The sequence below is a fragment of the Drosophila innubila genome, assembly GCF_004354385.1.
Source record: "Drosophila innubila isolate TH190305 chromosome 3R unlocalized genomic scaffold, UK_Dinn_1.0 2_E_3R, whole genome shotgun sequence".
NCBI classification, from domain to species: Eukaryota; Metazoa; Arthropoda; class Insecta; order Diptera; family Drosophilidae; genus Drosophila; species Drosophila innubila.
This window is the reverse complement of record NW_022995380.1, coordinates 5,091,674-5,109,614: the sequence shown is the minus strand read 5'-3', so window position 1 is coordinate 5,109,614 and position 17,941 is coordinate 5,091,674. Positions and strand designations below refer to the sequence as shown.

Here is a 17,941-nt window from a genome sequence, read left to right as displayed (position 1 = left end):
GGACGTCTATCTAGAAAAGATGGGTGAAGAACTACTCGTACTTTAAACATAGTGGAATAAATTGTAATATATTTAAATATACATATATATAAATAATTAAACACATGTATATTATCTCTATCTCTCTATGGCTAACTCTTATAAATCTCTGTATAACTTTGTATATTTCGTTGTCCTTTCAACTTCTGGCATTAATTTAACTTAGTTTTCATTTGTTGAAACAATTAGAAAACATATTTCATTTCTCTGCAAGTAACTTGAACAAAACTCTTGTGAAGCTTATAACAATGTATTCTTTTTAAAAACAAAACAACACAAAAATATAATTTGTTGTCTACGATTTGTATTCAAATTAGCGTTTTTTGTACGTACATATAACATATATATATATTTGATAAGAGACCCAGAGAAATAACATACCCAAAAAAAACTCCACCTTCACATTTAAACTTTGCCAAATAAATAATGGTTCAAAAGTTGTTGAATTTTTTCGGTTTGAGGAACATTTCATTTTTGTAATTTACATGCATTTTTGTGATCTAATTTGTGTAATTATTATAAACGAAAAGAATTAAAGCAAAACAAAAGTATATTATGAACATAAGAGAATAAAAATACAAAAAAAATTTACAATAACAATTGATTAAATGGCAACTGCAACCGAATGTTTTACTCAGAAAAAGATAATACAAATATTTTTCAGTAAAAACCAAAATGGATTTTGACGTTACCATTTCGATATGAAAGTTGACTTTGAGAATAATACTTGTAACTGGGATCTGGGCAGGCTTTGCTTTCAGCTTGCTGTCAGAAAGAGAAGAAAAAACAATATAAATTAAGAAACACAATTTTACGAGAGCCTAACAGTTCCCAACTCTAGACACATACTCGAGTTCAAAAAATAATAAAACCCGCATTATAGCGATCAATTAACTATAAAAATCTTTGCAAGTTACGTTGGGTTTCTTCGTTTTGCGGACGATCAATTAAAATTTTGGATTTGCATTTCAAATTATTGTTTGTTTAAAATACGCCAAACATCTGGAAACACTAAACAGCACGGCAGCAAATCTTGCTATTTGGGCAGGGCCTTGGCCTAAAACTAAACCCAACATAAGTATCACCATAAAAACGGTGCAGAGCGTTCAAGCCTTACCGTTGTCAATATCAGTTCAATACTAGAGACGGAAATTTTATTTTGGGCCAAGTAGGCAAGGACTGTTGCCTTAGATGTCTGTCTTTTGAAATACTCGTAACGGCAAATCAACAAATTTATATATCTTTTTAAACTCTCGGACAATTCGAGTATCTACACGCAATTGGTAAGTATTATAGCACTCTAATCTCCCCTCAGCTTTCTTCTTTATCTATTATTAACCAAGTCATTCCTTGTTTCCTTCCTGGTTAGCTGTACATGCATGCTTATATTTTATATCTTAAGATTTTGTGGAAGACTAGGATTGTGCCATATCAAACGGATTTCTAAGAAATTCTTTTAATATTAACCAAAACGTTGAACGCAGTAAGTAGACAAACCTTCATTGTCTTTTCTATTTAAAATGTTGGGCCTTTATCGATTTATTTACATGGTTCACTTTTAAGATACGCTTAATTATATTAACTATATATAAATACAATAAATAGACTGGGAATTCTGGACGCTATAATTCAGTTGTCTCCAATTTGCGCGCCAGGATTTGAGCATTATTCGTTAGCTTATCGATTTGGTTGTACAGATTGAAATGCCGATTTAGATCGTTAGTATTGTTAAAGAGTTTCGCAGTTCCCTTAAGCGTTTCGTGCATATCCTGAGTCCCAATAGCTAGGAAATTGTCGTCCAATGAGTCCTGACCACCAACACTGTTATGGGTTATAAACATATATTCTATAAAGATTTAAATGATTTTAGATTAATTGGCGACTAACCTGAGATTCTCTTCGGTTTTGAACCATTCGTTCTCGTAGCCTTTGAGCCAAATGGGATTGGAGCCCTGGACACTGTGTTTGTTGGTATTGGGAACTCTAGTTGCAGGTTCATGAGGATGCTGCATTGACATCGATGAGTGTCCTCCTAAAATAAAATGATAATATGTAGGAATCGGAGTAAATTTATCGCGACTTATCGACTTACGAAAGATGTTGACTTTGGCAGCTCGGAGCTGCCTTTTGTAGCCCTTGCGTTGGGAGGCGCACAGCGCCAAGGTGACGACCAATAGGGACGCCATGAAGAGATTCGTAAAGATCAACCACACGAACATGGCACCCTTGGCTGGGCCAGCTGTGAGAAGCTGAGCCTCGGCAGGCTGCGTGTCCAGCACGTTGAGATCCTTGAACAGCTCGTCCAGGCTCTCGATGTGCGTGTCAATCAACTTGAGCACCTCGGACACCTCGTAGATGGAATTGTCCTCTCGCTCGACTAGATGCATATAAAGATCTGTTTTTGTTTTATCCACTGATCCATCCTTGTTTACGTGCACCTTGATCTCGTCAATATTTACAATGGACTCGGTGATGTTGCCCAAAGTGCTGTAATAGGAAAGGTGATAACGTGGCTTTTAGGAAATTTCTTCAGCTACTCACTCTCTGAACGTATCTATCCTGGCACGTAGTTCATCCGGCTGCAGTCGGAAGACGAAGCGCACCTTTTGATCCTCTCGGAGTAGATAGATGAACACATGGGCCACATCACGCATACCCAACGAATCGTTGGCCAGCACCATAAAGTCAAAATAACCCTTCATGCCCTTCTGGGGATCAAAGTTCAGCTGCACTTCACCCGTATCCTGATCGATTAAGAAAGGTGCCTTACGCACATTCTCCAGGCCCTCGGATAGGGTTTGTCTTATATCTCCCACCTGATAGTAGGTGATCTTTGCATTGGCTCCTTCATCCGGATCTGTTGCCTCCACACTCATGAATCTCAGACCAAAATCCGCATTGGTTGTGATGCCTCCAGTGAAGATCTTCGATCGAAATCGTGGCGGATTGTCGTTGATGTCTAGAACACGCACCTTCACACACACAATAGTGCTGTCCAATTTGGGAGGGCTCTCCACCTGAAGCTGTCTCTCCTCGCCGCTGTAGTTCTCGTAGGATAAGACATCCGGTTCTCCAGGTGTGGACATCTCAAACTCAACGTTGACCACACGCAATTGACGCGAATGCTTGAAGCGATCGTAGTTGATCTTGTCGGAATGTGGATGACCAATCTGTTGACCCTGCATCATCGGGTCTATCTGAAGGAGTGTTTCATTGGCACAGTTCTCTGTGGCCTTCACATACAATGTAAAATTGGCGATCAGTTCACGATCGAGTTGACGCTCTACGGTCAACACATGTGTTTCGGGATCCAGGCGAAAGTATCCCTCCTCATTTCCATGCAGTATGAAGTAACACACCTGACTGGGCGCCTCGTTCGGATCGTCTAGATCCATTTCATCCTTGTCTATGGTATCGGGTAGTTTAATCCGCTCCGAGCCCGGATCAGAGTGTTCCGTAAAGTTAACAGACAGCTCATTGACAATAAACTGTGGCTCGTAATCGTTGACATTGCGTATGTAGATGATCAGATCGAGATCTGTGCTCAGCGAGGTGGGCAACCCCTGATCGTAGGCCTCGATTCTTATCTAGGATAGTGAGAAACATCAGTAACCGATCCTTAAGAATTACTAGGGGTACCACTCACCTCGTGTATCTTTTGTTTATCCCGATTGAGAGCTTCCTTCAGGAACAACTCTCCCGTATTGGCATTCATATCAAAGAGCTTGTAACTCCCTAGAGGATCAGGCTTAAGGCGATATCGCACCAAGGCATTCTGACCCATGTCCGCATCACTCGCATACGCTTGAAGTATCATTGTGCCCACTGTGGCATTCTCCGGAACACGCACTGTGGTATTGTGCAAAGGTCTCACAAAAACCGGAGCATGATCGTTGAAGTCCGAGACGCAAATGTCCAGGTTGCTTTGGACTATGTTAGCCGGTACACCCAGATCCCTGGTGGTAATGGTCAGACTATAGTTGCCAAATTTGTTGCGTAGTGTTCTGCTGGCGTAGATGTGAGCATTCCAGGGGTCAAGTTGTTTTAACTCAAAGAGGCCTACAGATTAGAAGGAGATAGCTTTAGCTGTAGAAGAAAGCTGGTTGTTAGAGCAGACTTTACCTTCTCGGTTTCCCTGGGTAATGGCCATTTCGAGGCGTCCGTTGGGCGTGGCAGCGTCATCCGCATCCTTGCCCACAATACTGGCAATGCTCTCGTGCAGCTCGTGATACTCTGTGATGAGAACACAGCTCGTGGGCAAGCTAATCTCTGGAGCATTATCATTCTCATCCAATATGGTAATGCTGGAGATATATAAGTTAAAATACTTCTCTTTTTATCTATTCTTCCTTTCTACTTACAACACTTGCTTGAAGGCATTGCGACTTTCTCCAGCCAGAAAGCCAAACTGATAATTGTCCCAAGCCTCGATCACCAGATTATACGAGTTTTTTGTTTCCCTATCCAGTTTATCGGCCACAGTTAAAACCCCCGTATCGGCATCTATGGAAAACTTGCCCTGGGAACTGATGCGATCCATGAGAAAAGTGATCTTGCCAAAGTCTCCGGCATCAGCATCAGCTGCCTGAATGGTAGCAACTCTAGTGCCGGGCTCGGCATTCTCGCTGATCGTGTAGTTCTTACTGCCACCAATGAAGTAAGGATTGTTATCGTTCTCATCCAGCACAGTCACAAAGACATCGACGAGAGCAGATCGTTGTGGCACACCCGAATCTGTGGCACGAACGCTGAAGTTGAGCCACTGATGCTGCTCGTGATCGATCTTGTTGGCCACCACAATGGCGCCTGTTTGGGCATCCAAGTGAACTAGATTCCTGTGTGCAGGATTCCCCTCCAGAGCATAGGTAATGGTGCGATTCTTGTCCACATCATAGGCCAGGATATTGGCGATCATCACACCATTGATGCTGTTTTCCGTTATAGTTTGCTTATAGAAAGGTTGCCTAAACTTCGGATTGTTATCGTTCTCGTCCAGAATTTGAATGCTCAGAAAGGCTTTAAGAATTGGAGAAGGTTAAATGATATACTGATAACATTATGAAAGCTTACCTTCAACTATTTGCTTGCCCTTGGCCGCAGCCAGATCCTCCACGGTAATTGCCAGTTTGATATGCTCGACTTTTTCGCGATCCAACAGCTTGATCACCTTGAGATGACCCTGTATGGGATCCAAATCGAAGGCGCCTATGTAATCATATTCACTGATCTTTACCAATCCACCTTCCTCATTGCGTGTCTCGGAAAGCTCAGCATTTAGTTTATAGCGCAGTATGGGTTTCTGATCGGGATCGGTAGCCTGTATCTGATATACCATAGTGCCCACTGGAGTGTTTTCCAAGATTTTTAGAGCAGGCAGATCACTTAGCATTGGCGGCTTATTGTTGACATCCTTGATGCTGATATTCACAGTCGCTGTGTTCATTAGTTGAGAGCTTCCCAGGCCACCATCCAGCGCGATCTAAGAGCGAAGATCGATTTAAATCAGTCAATCTCCCTAAGTACTCTCCCAATTACATACCACATTCAGAGTGTAGAGCAGGCGTTTGCTTTCGGTCAAATCGGGGTCAAGATTGGCACCCTGGGCCACATAGATAACGCCGGTTTCTGAATTGATAATAAACTTATCACTAGCGCCCTTTTGTATGCGATAAACGATCGCATTGTTGGGCGAGGATCCATCGCGGTCGACGGCCAGCACTTGGAGTACGGAGCTACCGCCGGGAAGATCCTCGGGCACAGTTTTGGAATAGAAATTCTTCTGAAAGATGGGCGGATTGTCGTTGACATCCTGCACATAGATCAGAACAGGGACTACGGTGGATAGCATGGGAATTCCCGAGTCCCGGGCACGTATAAGCAGTTCAATCTCTCGCATATCTGCATTGGCCTGGCGCACATGTCGTCGATTGTTGTCCACCAACTCCTCATAGTCAAAGTGATGTAGGGGACGCAGCAAACCACTTTCAGGATCGATAGTAAAGTTCATGCGATAGAGACCTTCGACTATCTCATAGGTTACTTGGCTGTTCTCGGTGCCATTCAGATCCAGATCGCGGGCTTCCACCTGGAGAGGAGTCTCAAACTCCCCCTTGTTCTCCAGGAGCTTTGCCTCATACTGACGTTGCAGAAAGGTGGGCGCATTATCATTAACATCCTGAATATCGACTATGATCTGAGCAGTATTTCGATTTCCCTGTCCCACGTTGTCAATGGCTTCCACCGTCAAATAATGACGGGAGATTATTTCCCGATCGAAAGCAGCACTTCCCGCTGTTTTGATCGTGATAATACCCGTTATAGGGTTCAAATGTAGCCTAAACAATCATTTCATTAGGAAAGTTAATTTAGAATCATAAAATAGACTTACAAGTGTGCGATTCCTCCTCTCAGGTTCGTATATCGTATGCCCATGGTTCCGAAGTCTCCGGAATCGACATCAATTGCCTCTACCTTAGCGATAATCGTGCCCAGTTCGCTATTCTCTGGCACGCCTGCATTGTAGACCGATTGAGTGAACTCGGGAAAGTTGTCGTTCTGATCGCGTATAAAGATTTGCACGTGCGCCGAGCTGAAATACAATTATGAATATGTTAATCTCGAGAAGCGATATTCGTTTGATCGTGCTAACCTCCAGCGGCTTGGTTCATCGATCTCACGAGCGAATATCGTAAAGTTAATCTCCACAAACTCCTCAAAATCCAAGGATTTGGAATTCCTTACGCGTAACATAAAGTTAGCTTCATTTACCGCCAGCTCGGGCACAATTTCGAATAGATCGTTGGGCGGATCGAGAAACAAACGAAATGTGCCATTTTTTCCCTCGTCATGATCGTAAACGATATTCTGCACTTCCCCATCTAGGAAATTCAACGGGGTATTGGTCTGAGCATTCTCATTGACCTCACAGCGATAGATCGTTTCCCCAAAGGTGGGAATCTCATCATTCACGTCTGTCACAATGATCGTCACCTCGGTGCGAACCGTTGAGGGAGCTTGTTGTGTTCCTTCCGCCGACTTTGATAGCTCCGTTGCCGTGATCCTCAGTATGTGAGCACCATTTACCTGATCGCTTTCCTCCTCGCGATCCAGCACGGTCAGAGTGTGGACCACGCCCGTGTGACTATCGATGTCGAACAGATCATTACCGTCCAGGGCATAGGCAATCGGATTGTTGATTCCACGATCTCCATCGATGGCACGCACTCGTAGTACTTTTGTGCCTACAGGAGAATCTTCGGCAATGCGTGCAACAGCCTGAACTTCCACAAACTCAGGCGGCTGATCCTCGATGTCCTTGACCTTGACTAATATAGCTGCAGTGCCCGTATTGACCGGTCCTTGATTGGCCCGATCGATAGCCAGTACACGCAGTTGATACAAGCTCTTGGTTTCATAGTCCAGTTCCCTCTGAAGTCTCAATATGCCCTTGCCTTGATGCGTGGAAATGCTGAAGATATCGTTATCCCCGTCCAGTTCCTGCAGATAGTAAACCACCTGACCATATGCTCCCTCATCTGCATCGGTGGCTTCCAGGGTGCTGATCACACCCGGAGCACTGCCCTCTGGTATTTCAATGGCATTTTGATAGGGCAGAAAGATGGGAGCATTGTCATTAATGTCCTCGACGAGCAGCAGGAAACTCTGCGTCACATAGTTGTGATCGCTAAAGTGACTGTCCGTCAGGGTGAGCACTATGGCATACTCGTCCTGCGCCTCACGATCCAACTCCTTGGCCAAATAAACCTTTGCCTCATTGCCGCCCGTGCTCTCAATGCGAATGACGTCGCTGTCGTGAGAGTTACGCTTGCCAAAAATCAGAGGATCGTTGTCGGGATCGTAGCCCCTCAATGTGTATATGTGACTGCCCACCTTCGTCTCGGGGCTCTCCTTCAGTCTTAGCACAATTTCGGATTGTCCATCGATCGCAAAACGGGGTGGTCGATTCGAGAAGACCCCACAGATCAATGTTGTGAGTATTATGATAATTCCTTGACCCACTCGTAAGCCTCCTTTTAAGCGCACCTTCTTGTATCCCATGCTGGCGATCACCTTGTTTTCTGACTTGGACTGTTTCTCGAATTCGTTGTACATTATTATGTTGTGAAGACTTGGAGATCGGAAGACCTGTAGACAACTGCTGTCGACAACTACGACAACTACATGGCAGGCCGCACTCGACCAGGGCCAGGCACCTAGAAAATAGGCAGACTGTTACAAAAGACACTCTGAGTTAACCCATTTTTTGGTTTTGTATCTCTCTACCCCCTTTGTCCAACCGAATGTTATTAAAATGTGTCCAAATATTTAGCGAGTCATGTGTACGATCTGTGCCTTATGACCTTAAAACAGTTTCGCTTGAGAAATCCCAAGTACGGAGACCTAATAAAATTTACAAATGAGTGCGAGTAAAAACAACTAAGAACTAGTTAAATCGGGAGGTAGTGACTATTTAATACACTTTCCCAGAAAAGTTTAAGAGATACATAATCAGCTTTCTATTTCTGAAGTGTTGAAAATGTTTTTTTATATCCAATAACCTATTTTACTATTTAATATAGTATATAAATAAATTCACTAGTCATACATGCTGAACTTTAAAAGAATTAGTTGTAGACTGATTTTAAAATTTGTTGTTAAATTGTTTATACAGTGGATTCTACTAAAAGAAAACCATCGGGGAACACACGTTATAAAAAAAAATCTTCCTCGATGGGTTACACATTTAATGGCAAAATTAGAATACCCTTTGATAGTCATAATACCCTCTAATAATGTGAGTAACTGGAGTTGTAGCTCTAACAGCTTTGTTGGATATGGTTCTAGTTTTGTTTCTAATTCCGCTTCTGCTTGTGATGTTGCAACATCATAAAGTCCAGAATAAAGTCGGACAAACGTTTCTCAATGGTACTGTACACACACATTCCCGGTCTTAAGGTCTTGTTTGGCACTATCCGATGTGGCTGATTGCACGTTCTGGCCAAGTCTGTGTGAGAAGTGAGCAGAGGTCTTTGGAAAGTTTTATGTGCAAATTAATTAAACCTTTACAAATTATATCTTTCATTTGTCCGGAATTCCACTAAAGAAATTTCATTTTTTCAAAGTTTAATGACCGTTACATTTAGTTAATTGCTTTGACTTTATTATTCATATGATTGAGTTAGATTAATTTCTGATTAAGAATTAACTAGTATCTGCTGGTCGAGCAGTCTCAATTTCAGGTTGTTCTATGAAGTGAAATTTGTAGATCACAAAATATAAAATACAAGTCATATTCAAGTCAAATTCGTTTGTTTTTTAGTTAATTCGCAATTCAAATATTTCGTCAAGTCGAATGCTCATGACACTAAAGTCTTATCTCTGAGTGTGGGGATTTCGAAGTTGAAGCTGCATCTTGTAATTGAAATGCGTGTGAAAATGTATCCATCAGATACACAGTCGTATATACTAGTATCGTTACCTGTCTACCAACTATCTGTGGGCTTATTAACGCAAGAGGCTGCCATTGTTTAAGTTGAGTTTAGTTGAACTCGGCTTTGCTCATTAAAAGCGTAACAATTGCCACACCCAACCGCCCAGTCGCCAAGCGGTTGATAGTTCATTGATTTCACAATTGCAAAATATTATATTTTCTATTTTTCAGCAATTTGTGTACAGCTCGTTAACGTTTTAAGCCGGCAATTGATTTGTAAGACTTGTAGATGTATTTACAGACAGAGCAACAGATGCAGATACACTTGGAGATACAGATTCATTTAGTTGACTCGCAGTTCATTACCATTTGCGTGTTGCTTCAACCTCTTGGATGCTCATATTTATCTTGTGTTGAAAAATCATAGACAAGGTCGTTCATGAATTTCCAAATGCCACCAGTATTTAAAGCGGCCTCGCATATTTTTTACTTAAGCTTCAGATAATAATTTCAATGGCGTCTAGAGCAGCTGATTTCGCTTTCAACAGCAACAGGCATAACCATAGCTCATGCCACAGGCCACATGCAACATTTTCTTTTTTTTTTAGTATTAATTTTAAAACATTTTCCTAGCGGAATATTCAGATATTCCTCAGATAATTATGTATTTATGGCCAGCGCTTTTGTGTAACGCTTAGCAATTGGGTTGTTTGGTCAGTTGCTCTTTTCATTAGCTGGTTAGGTTGGTAGAAGGGAGGAGGAGTGGTGGGGGGGCAGCAGTGGGGTATGTGTGTGTATTTATAATTTCATGCTGCAATGATTTTAATTGCGATTTATGGACTTAATAACGGCTAAATATGTTGGAAATTTGGGTTATCAATTTTGATGCTATTGATACATTCTAGCGGGACAAGGAGAGGGGGATGGTGGGAGGTATATTACCAGATCCATATATAGTCATTCTAAACTTTTGATATTTAATACTTTAATAAAAATTAATAAATCTGAAATGGATTTGCTTGAATTCATCATCTACATTGTATATCAAAACAATTGTTTAAATATCTAATACAAGACGAAATTTCTTAAATCCCAAAAAAGCAAGAGATACTTGTACAAATTACATGTCATGTTGATTGTTATTAATATAAATAAACATAAACTATATAATCGCATTAGACCATATTAGCTTACTTTAATTATAATAGTCACTTATTGCCTCAATTTAGAGCTGTAACTCACCCTCTCTCTGAGGACTATAGCTAATATTACATGAAGCCAATTTTCCACAAGCCGAAAACTGAAAATTTACTGAATTAAAGCAAATTAATAAGTTATACCCAAAGTCAAACTGTTATATTACACATTTCCCATAATTTATGTAAGTCGACAGCAAAGGAAATGGTTTCGACTCCGACCCAGATACCATGACGATGTCATTTTTCCTCAGTAAAAAAGAAAAAAAATAATAATCTGCGTAGGAAACGCGTGACATGGTTGAAGTTTTTGGTCTTAAGTTGACTTTTTGCCAAAGACAACGGACCTTAAATGTTGGCCAACTATTTACGCTTGGCATGTTCTGACCCCAACTTGAGTTCCGTCTGGAGCATCGATCAAAGTGTTACCAAAAGTGAAATTTTGCATAAAATGTTGCAGCAGACTGGCAGCAACAATTTGTAACCGTGTGTTGCTGATAGACACAATTCAATTGTGCGGTTTTCCATGTAACCACAACAACATGATAAAAATGCCAAGCAAATCAAAATAAACAATAATTTTGTGAGTGCCAATGTGGCAAGTTTCCTGCCTTCGTTTGCCACTAAGCCGCCACTAGACGGCTTTTTGTGGCAAGACAGGCTTAGGATTACCCAGGGAGTTCACATGGGTCCACACATGGAAATTCACTTAATTAAAAATATGCTAAACTTAACTGTCTGAGGCGTTAGAGCTGAAATTGAAGTTGTCTTTGACTTTAGGTTTGTGACCAATGCTGCCTTCAGTTTCCGGTTGGGTCCACGACCGACCGAGCGAGCGGTTGAGCAAACAAATGAGCTTATGGCTCGACTACTCCAATTTGAACACTTCCTCCCCCATATTAGGGCCCTTTCTGTCATGCACATCGATTCCAAAACGTGGCTGACAGTCAAGTTCAACGCCAGCTAACAATTGTTACAATGTTGATTGTTGTTGTTGCTGTTGTTGCTGCTGCTGCTGCTGCTGACAAACAAAAGAGTGTTTGCCCAGGCAGGAGAGATGGGGGGGGGGAACAGTGGACTCAGCAGCAGGCACAGAGAGGAGCCTCGGGCTACGTGCAGCTTCGTTGCGGTAGCTTGATTTTTGACTCATAGCCAGAGTCAGCCAAGAGTTCAGGTGAGCTGGAGGGCCCGCATCGCATCCGCATCGCTTTCATGGTAATGTGCGTAATCGTTGTAGATACACATGTATCCGTATCTGTAGCTGTATCTGTATCTACGGGTATATGCCGACAGCGCAGCTAACTGAATGTATGTTAGTGTCGAAACTAATCTGCACGTTACAGTTCGCCTCCTCTATATAGTCTTAGGTATTTGCATCTTGAATTTTGGACATGGCACGTCCTTGGCTGTAAAGTTGGACATTCTAGCCTATATCTAGACTTAAGGTGTCATCGATTTCCAACATCTTAGTTTTTAGCCTATCCCATCTTGATCTTAAAAAATAACATTTTAGGTCTTCAACTAAATTTACTTTTCCATAAAAACTCCAAAATTAAACAGTGTGACCGTACTTCGGAAAACTAAAATAGCTATCAGTTGAAGAGCTACACTATACAACAGTATTATAATATGACTAAGAAATACCTTCATAACATTTTGCGAACTATTCAACGCTTAGTACCTTCAACCCCTTTTTTGCCTTCAGCCCCTACTTAAATATTTGTAAATTCAAGTCTTGGTCTTGGATGAGCAAGCAAGTCAAGGACTCTTGACCTTCTCTAAATATGCCTCATTCCTTTACTAAAATTCCTTTGGGGTTGCAATTCAGTAGGGTGTAAATTTATCCGTCCTCGGGTTATATTCAGCACTCACCCTCTTGTTCTTCTTTAGGCAGGATATCAAGTATCCTCTGGTGCGAAATGACTTCACTCCCTCCTCAGCTCGATCTTGTTTCTCTTTTACAATTAATTATTAGCACTGACACATTTTAGAAGGGCTCGGTAGTTTAAGTACACTACACGACACACGTTACTGGTAATTAGGCAGAAGTCAAAAACCCCAAACACAAACACACCGACACACACACTCACACTTTGAAAACGTGTCGCTCAAATTGGGCAATGCACGAAGCGGAACTCGGAGTTGTCACCGTTATTCAGGTTAGAATTAAAAGATCACTTTGATGGCACTAAAATTTGGAACGTGCAAAGACAGAAAAATTCTAAGTGTTGTCCACGAAAACCCGATCAACAATGGACTGCAGTTGCGAAACGTTGTAAAGCACTTTAAATCAATCGGATTCGGAGCACGATGACGAAGTGTGTGCCTCAACTGTCGCTCCACGACTGACAACGGATCAAACTACAGTGTTCGTCTCTGCAGCCGGCGTGCGCTATGGCAATTGAGCCATCGGCATCGTCGGAGTCGTCGGAGTCGTCGTTGTCAACGCACGAGGTACATGCCAACCCCTCGGGAAACGAGAGTGGATAAGCGAATGCAATGCTGGCACGCGAGTAATTAACGAAGCGTGAATTCCAGCGTCGTGAGCATAGGCATTGTCGTTGTTAGGCAAAGAGTGGGTGAGGTGGGAGGAGTGGAAAGGGTAGTTACTGCGTTGTTTGTTTACATTTTGCAAACCCTGGAACTAACATACTGGAGAGCTCATTGGAAAACTGGAAATGTTGACACTTGAAAATGTGCATCCTGAAATGTGCATTTAAAGCGAAAGAGAATTTGCCATTTTTTGTACTGTGATCAAATATTACTCTTTATCAATCCAAATCCAATCGAAAATATTGGTTGCATCGTTTAATTATTTATTTATATTTAATTCTGAGACATTTCTTTTATTATAAAAATAATCATGCCAAGTTGGACAGGAATTTTGACTTGCAAAGTTGTAGGTCTAGAGTAGGACCTACTTCAAACTTTTATAACTTTGTTCATGGTTTGGTAACTAAATTCATTCTGCATTCAAATTTTTCGAAAATTTATCATTTTAAATCTCTAGCTTAACAAAAAAAAGCTATAAAACAACACTACAATTAAAATATATGTTTTGTACCGATTCGTACAGGTACTGATACCGTAATGATACCGAGAGGACAAAATGTCTTTTGATCATGACAAAATTCGTTAATGAATTTGGTTTTAATGTGTGTACTTTGTATATTCCGCAGAAAATGCCTCAGATTCGTGGTCGAGAAGCGGCAACGAAAAGGGCCAGTGTGGTGGTAGCGCTGCCTCCGGTCGTGAAGAAGTCCAGCAAGAGTCGTTCATTTCATTTTCGATATCTGGAGCTATGTCGCGCCAAGAATATAACACCAGTACCCAACATACGCTCGAATGCCAACACTACCACAATTCTGGAACTATGTGGAGATAAACTCGGAGTCAGTGAATGGTTGTTGATCATCGATGCCCTACATCATGATCTTGTGCTCCAAACAATGATAATACGCATGCGTCGAACCAATGGAAACAGTAAGTACAGATCCAGCGAGTGAGACGGAGAGAGAGGGGCGTATTAACAGCGCTCTCTTTTAAACAGATATCGTTTTACCAATTGACACTGAGAACAGAGCTCGACTTTTCCGCCAAAAGCCCGTGATCTACACTCGCTACATATTTAATAGTCTCGTAGAGGCGATCGTTAACTGTGTAAAGTTGAATAAAAATCTGACAGTATTGAAGCTGGAGGGACTTCCACTACAGGATAGTTATATTGAGTGCATCGCACAGGTAATATTAATTTATATCCAACCACTCTATGTACATTCATTAATTTCCATTTCACTTTTTAGTCCCTTGCCTCCAATGATTGTCTTAAGGAGTTGAGCTTCCAGAAGTCCTATATTGGGGACAAGGGCTGTGGGTCGGTGTGCGGAACGGTCAAGTACTTGAATCACATTGAAACTTTTAACCTTTCTGAATGCAATTTGGGCCCCAAGGGCGCTGAGCATGTTGCTGACATGATCAAGGTAAGTTAGAGTTTTCTTAAATCAAATGTTTGAATATTTACCAAATTGGTTTGCTACAGATGCAAAAGATTTCGCGCTTCTCTGAAGGTTGGGAGAAGTCTCTTCGTTATCGCAGTGTGGATGTTGATTCGATTGCGGGTCTCCGCAACATTGCCCTGTCCACCAATCCGAACTTGGGGGATGAGGGACTTCGCATGATTGCCGAGGTGCTCAAGGAGGATGCTTGGGTGAAGTGTAAGTAACCAGAACCTTTTTCGAAACCACTTCTGATCTCAGATTGCTAAACCCTTGGTAGCTATTGAAATGGAGAGCTGTGGCCTGACTGACCGTGGTGCCAATCTTATTTTAGAGTGTCTAGAACTCAATAATGCCATTACCGAGTTTAATATTCGCCACAACGATGGCATAAGTAAGTTCCTCATGCGGCAGATTCGCGATCATCTCGGCAAGGAGGACGAGGAGAAGGCGAATGAGCCTCAGTACGATCTCAGCTGCGTCATGGGACTGCAGAGCCTGCCAAAGAATCAGAAATACACTGTCTCGCAACTGCTGAATCACACCAAGACACTGGAGGAGCAGTTGTCCTTTGAGCGCACACTGCGCAAAAAGGCTGAGAAATTGAATGAGAAACTCAATCAGCAGCTTCTTTCTCTGGGTCCTGGCGCCCATCCGCCTCAGGAGAAGGTCAACGAAGGCGGAAAAGTGCCAAAGGGATATATGCTAGTGAAGGGAGATACGCTTCAATCCTTTATCAAAAAGTAACATGGAATCGTCGAAAATAGAACATATTTTTATTTAACACTGTTCTCCCCTCAGCTCCCAGGGTTATCCGCAAGCTACAGCACAGTTCAATCCGTTGGTTAATAGCACTGTCACCAGTCCGGATACAACTCCACGCAGTGATAATACAACCTTACGCAATCAACTTAATCGGCAAGCTTATCAGGAGCAGATGCAGCCGGATATAGATGAAGGAGAGGAGACACCCTCGATGAGTGCCGATGATCATCAACCACGTCAGGTGTTGCATGTGCGCAAGGTGCGCAGCGAGATGAAGTATGTGGAAACCTATTCCAAGGATAACTCCAAGAAGCGAGAGTCCAAATCTGACCACGAGTTTGCCAACGAACGCGACGTGAGTGTTGTTTCAAGGGTGGGTTATTTTTGACAAACTGACCCCTTATACAGTAAAGCTTCCTCTATAACGAACATTATTTTCTACAGTTCAAGCTGAACCCCAAGGTGCAGTTTGAGATGGACATTGGAGATGGTATGATGATAAACCAACAACAACTGGACCGCATACGCTGTGAGGTTCGTGAGGATATGGAGCAGGAAATGATGCAGGCATGCCACATGAACGCGCAGTACGAGAACGAGTGCATTGGAGATGGTGTCGAGAACAATCGCAAGCACAAGGATAAGCTCAAGAAACGTTTGGGCGCCATGGGTAACAGTCATATGACTCAGTTCATGGACGAGCTGGAGCGAAAGATTAACAGCAAATCTGGCAAGAAACGTCACAAATCTAAAAAGCAGGCAGAAGAATCCAATCATGTGCGTGAGATTAAAGACAAGGAAGTCGCAATGCAAGCCATGAACATGAATGTTGATTCTTATATGCCGACAATGGAGGATATGGAACCGGACTCGGTTGCCAATAGTTCGGAATCCGAGGGAGAAAATGCAGAGAACTTGGCACGTGGACAAGGATATACGACTGCACCCATGAAGGTGTTCGTCAGACGCACACAAAACGTATCCGAGTCCATGGAGTGCCAGCAGCTGGACGGGGAAGAGTCGGAAGATACCATAATATCACCACGCTCGGTTTATCTAGAAATGCAGAAGAAGAAGAGTGAATCCAATCACTAAACAGAAAGATTGTTTTGAAACTAGAACTTCAGAAGGTCCCAGTAGCTTAAAGATAAAGGGGTACAAACTTACGTTTGTTAGGAACAGGGCTAAGGACAAAATTTTCCGTAATAAGTGGAGATCTCTTATTGCAATTGAAGAAGGGATTTGGCATGAACTGGTTATGCTTTCAGAATTACATCGCATATTTATCTGATCTTTGTTCAGATTAAACAGTTAATTTAAAAATAAAAAAAATAGTAAAGCGCCACAACAAAACAGCAACAACAAAACTTGGAGATGCACATTGTAAACAATTGATAACACAGTTTTTGCGCCTTTTACATATGATTTATTGGCATTTTGATTTGTAGTGTCTGTAGATCTTTTAATGCAAAGTGCAAATACATTCTACATACAAGAAAGTTGCAAGTGTCATACGTAATGCATTTATATGTTTATAATAGTATATTGGAATATTTTGTTGTCAATACATATTGTAATTGCTACTGCATAGATTTGCTCAAGTATTCAAGATTAAATAGATCGAAGATTAAATATGTTGCGTTATAAGTATACCGATTAAGTCCAATCGTGCGACAGTCATACTTTCAATATTAACGATTTAACCGCCAAAACCGTATAGAGTGCGTCCTTGACGCTTCAAGGCGTATACCACGTCCATAGCAGTGACGGTCTTACGCTTGGCGTGCTCAGTGTAAGTGACAGCATCACGAATGACGTTTTCCAAGAATACCTGTTAGAAAATGTTACTCAAGTTAATAGTTGTCCATCATTTACATTTGTAATTTACTTGCCTTAAGCACGCCACGGGTTTCCTCATAGATCAAACCAGAGATACGTTTGACGCCACCACGACGGGCCAGACGGCGAATGGCCGGCTTGGTAATACCCTGGATGTTATCGCGCAACACCTTACGATGACGCTTGGCGCCACCTTTTCCCAATCCTTTTCCTCCCTTTCCGCGTCCAGTCATCTTTAGATATTAAGTTTGAAGCTAGAAAAGATTAGATACAAAATTAATACGCAAAAACTGGTTAGGCAAAAGAAACGCCATTTTTTGTAAGCATGCATACATATATACATATGTATACAGAAATGCATTCTAATATATGAAAATGTGCAGACGTCATGTTTAATTTATTCATATCTGCTCAATTACTATAACATTTCTAGAGTAATAAATAATATAAAATTCACTACATACGTTTCTCTGGTTTTATTTATTTATTGTTGCAGTTTTTTGCGAAATAAAGTCGACTTACCTTTTCCAAGATTTTTTCTGAAATAATAATCTGTGTCTCTTATACTTCGGAGTTGCCAGCCGGCCCAAAAGGTTGGACACAGATGTGCTCTTATAATTCGGGGCTGCCAACCGTCCCAGAAAAAATTTCGGATCTGGCAGGTCGTATCATTTTAG

At 41.7% G+C, this 17,941-nt stretch overlaps 3 protein-coding genes across 3 annotated transcripts; 1 reads left to right on the top strand and 2 right to left on the bottom strand.

Annotated features, from left to right (window-relative positions):
• Nucleotides 1-1,571: 1,571 nt before the first annotated feature.
• Nucleotides 1,572-8,151, bottom strand: LOC117792333 (cadherin-23). Its single transcript, XM_034632411.1, has 11 exons — nt 6,689-8,151; nt 6,428-6,628; nt 5,579-6,374; nt 5,110-5,518; nt 4,401-5,055; nt 4,162-4,343; nt 3,686-4,098; nt 2,581-3,626; nt 2,132-2,526; nt 1,927-2,071; nt 1,572-1,860 (listed from the first exon to the last, which is right to left on the bottom strand). The coding sequence occupies exons 1-11, from the start codon at nt 8,149-8,151 to the stop codon at nt 1,662-1,664; spliced, it is 5,904 nt and encodes a 1,967-aa protein (XP_034488302.1). The 3' UTR covers nt 1,572-1,661.
• A 5,693-nt stretch (nt 8,152-13,844) lies between these two features.
• Nucleotides 13,845-16,740, top strand: LOC117791969 (protein Cep78 homolog). The gene is made up of 7 exons (XM_034631914.1): nt 13,845-14,148; nt 14,216-14,406; nt 14,469-14,645; nt 14,705-14,879; nt 14,941-15,403; nt 15,462-15,780; nt 15,870-16,740. The coding sequence occupies exons 1-7, from the start codon at nt 13,848-13,850 to the stop codon at nt 16,518-16,520; spliced, it is 2,277 nt and encodes a 758-aa protein (XP_034487805.1). The 5' UTR covers nt 13,845-13,847; the 3' UTR covers nt 16,521-16,740.
• Nucleotides 16,741-16,835: 95 nt separating this feature from the next.
• LOC117791970 (histone H4) lies at nt 16,836-17,802 on the bottom strand. Its single transcript, XM_034631915.1, has 3 exons — nt 17,787-17,802; nt 17,318-17,518; nt 16,836-17,256 (listed from the first exon to the last, which is right to left on the bottom strand). Exons 2-3 carry the CDS (start codon nt 17,495-17,497, stop codon nt 17,125-17,127), a joined length of 312 nt encoding a protein of 103 aa, XP_034487806.1. The 5' UTR covers nt 17,498-17,518; nt 17,787-17,802; the 3' UTR covers nt 16,836-17,124.
• Nucleotides 17,803-17,941: the final 139 nt, after the last annotated feature.

What these genes read in the sequence shown, in the direction of transcription:
- LOC117792333 (XM_034632411.1), bottom strand. Translation starts at nt 8,151, where the DNA reads ATGTACAACGAATTCGAGAAACAGTCCAAGTCAGAAAACAAGGTGATC. An exon ending in GATGAACCAAGCCGCTGGAG is followed by an intron (nt 6,629 to 6,688) that starts GTTAGCACGATC and finishes ATTGTATTTCAG; the next exon opens with CTCGGCGCACGTGCAAATCT. An exon ending in TGCTCTACACTCTGAATGTG is followed by an intron (nt 5,519 to 5,578) that starts GTATGTAATTGG and finishes CTTCGCTCTTAG; the next exon opens with ATCGCGCTGGATGGTGGCCT.
- LOC117791969 (XM_034631914.1), top strand. Translation starts at nt 13,848, where the DNA reads ATGCCTCAGATTCGTGGTCGAGAAGCGGCAACGAAAAGGGCCAGTGTG. An exon ending in ATGTTGCTGACATGATCAAG is followed by an intron (nt 14,646 to 14,704) that starts GTAAGTTAGAGT and finishes GGTTTGCTACAG; the next exon opens with ATGCAAAAGATTTCGCGCTT. An exon ending in CTTCAATCCTTTATCAAAAA is followed by an intron (nt 15,404 to 15,461) that starts GTAACATGGAAT and finishes TTCTCCCCTCAG; the next exon opens with CTCCCAGGGTTATCCGCAAG.
- LOC117791970 (XM_034631915.1), bottom strand. Translation starts at nt 17,497, where the DNA reads ATGACTGGACGCGGAAAGGGAGGAAAAGGATTGGGAAAAGGTGGCGCC. An exon ending in AAACCCGTGGCGTGCTTAAG is followed by an intron (nt 17,257 to 17,317) that starts GCAAGTAAATTA and finishes ATTTTCTAACAG; the next exon opens with GTATTCTTGGAAAACGTCAT.